This window comes from Etheostoma spectabile, unplaced genomic scaffold (genome assembly GCF_008692095.1).
Source record: "Etheostoma spectabile isolate EspeVRDwgs_2016 unplaced genomic scaffold, UIUC_Espe_1.0 scaffold00016385, whole genome shotgun sequence".
NCBI lineage: Eukaryota > Metazoa > Chordata > Actinopteri > Perciformes > Percidae > Etheostoma > Etheostoma spectabile.
In genome coordinates, this window is record NW_022604094.1 from 1 (window position 1) to 1993 (window position 1993).

General features: G+C 56.9%; 1 protein-coding gene across 1 annotated transcript; it reads left to right on the forward strand.

Annotated features, from left to right (window-relative positions):
• Positions 1–7: 7 nt before the first annotated feature.
• On the forward strand, positions 8–1918 carry LOC116679508 (dynein intermediate chain 2, axonemal; the record flags this gene model as incomplete). The annotated part of the gene is made up of 2 exons (XM_032509170.1): positions 8–152; positions 1669–1918. Coding segments are annotated over exons 1-2 (253 nt in total), but the record flags the coding sequence as incomplete, so codon positions are not given.
• Between the last annotated feature and the right edge of the window lie 75 nt (positions 1919–1993).

The window sequence follows — 1993 nt, forward strand, 5'->3', positions numbered from 1 at the left end:
CCAGACAGGTAAACTGTCTCTATCTCCAGGTTCTGTGGTGGGACGTGCGACGTCTCTCAGAGCCCACTGAGCGTCTGGTTCTGGACCTGAGCCGAGAGGGAAACCTGGACCGAGCACTCGGAGCCGTCTCTCTGGAGTTTGAGTCCACCATGGTGAGGTTTATCTGTCTCTGTCTCTCTGGGTCTGTCTACCTGAGTCTCCCTGTCTCTCTGGGTCTGTCTACCTGAGTCTCCCTGTCTCTCTGAGTCTCCCTGTCTCTTTCTCTCTGAGTCTCCCTGTCTCTGTCCCTGAGTCTCCCTGTCTCTGTCTCTCTGGGTCTCCCTGTCTCTGTCACCCTGTCTCTTTCTCTCTGAGTCTCCCTGTCTCTGTCTCTGAGTCTCCCTGTCTCTGTCTCTCTGGGTCTCCCTGTCTCTGTCACCCTGTCTCTGTCTTTCTAAATCTCCCTGTCTCTGTGAGTCTCCCTGTCTCTGTCACCCTGTCTCTGTCTTTCTAAATCTCCCTGTCTCTGTGAGTCTCCCTGTCTCTGTCTTCCTGTCTCTGTCTTTCTGTGTGTCTCCATCTCTGTGTGTCTCTGTGTGTGTCTCTAAGATAGTAAGCCCTGTCCTGTGTCTCTGTCTGTCCCTGCAGCCGACTAAGTTCCTGGTGGGGACGGAGCAGGGCGTGGTGGTGTCCTGTCTCTAAGATAGTAACCCTGTCCCGTGTCTCTGTGTCTGTCCCTGCAGCCGACTAAGTTCCTGGTGGGACGGAGCAGGGCGTGGTGGTGTCCTGTCTCTAAGATAGTAACCCTGTCCCGTGTCTCTGTTCTGTCCCTGCAGCCGACTAAGTTCCTGGTGGGGACGGAGCAGGGCGTGGTGGTGTCCTGTCTCTAAGATAGTAACCCTGTCCCGTGTCTCTGTGTCTGTCCCTGCAGCCGACTAAGTTCCTGGTGGGGACGGAGCAGGGCGTGGTGGTGTCCTGTCTCTAAGATAGTAACCCTGTCCCGTGTCTCTGTGTCTGTCCCTGCAGCCGACTAAGTTCCTGGTGGGGACGGAGCAGGGCGTGGTGGTGTCCTGTCTCTAAGATAGTAACCCTGTCCCGTGTCTCTGTGTCTGTCCCTGCAGCCGACTAGTTCCTGGTGGGACGGAGCAGGGCGTGGTGGTGTCCTGTCTCTAAGATAGTAACTCTGTCCCGTGTCTCTGTGTCTGTCCCTGCAGCCGACTAAGTTCCTGGTGGGGACGGAGCAGGGCGTGGTGGTGTCCTGTCTCTAAGATAGTAACCCTGTCCCGTGTCTCTGTGTCTGTCCCTGCAGCCGACTAAGTTCCTGGTGGGGACGGAGCAGGGCGTGGTGGTGTCCTGTCTCTAAGATAGTAACCCTGTCCCGTGTCTCTGTGTCTGTCCCTGCAGCCGACTAAGTTCCTGGTGGGGACGGAGCAGGGCGTGGTGGTGTCCTGTCTCTAAGATAGTAACCCTGTCCCGTGTCTCTGTGTCTGTCCCTGCAGCCGACTAAGTTCCTGGTGGGGACGGAGCAGGGCGTGGTGGTGTCCTGTCTCTAAGATAGTAACCCTGTCCCGTGTCTCTGTGTCTGTCCCTGCAGCCGACTAAGTTCCTGGTGGGGACGGAGCAGGGCGTGGTGGTGTCCTGTCTCTAAGATAGTAACCCTGTCCCGTGTCTCTGTGTCTGTCCCTGCAGCCGACTAAGTTCCTGGTGGGGACGGAGCAGGGCGTGGTGGTGTCCTGTAACAGGAAGGCCAAGACTCCGGCGGAGAAGATCGTGAGCTCGTACGAGGGACACCACGGACCCGTCTACGCCCTGCAGAGGAACCCCTTCTTCCCCAAAAACTTCCTGACCGTGGGGGACTGGACGGCCCGCATCTGGTCCGAGGACATCAAGGACTCTGCCATCATGTGGACCAGTAGACACCTGGAGACATGGAGAACCAGTAGAAAGCTGAGATAATAAGCTAGTTCCTGTCTCAGCCTGTAACATCAATCTCTCTCTCTCTCTCTCCTCTCTC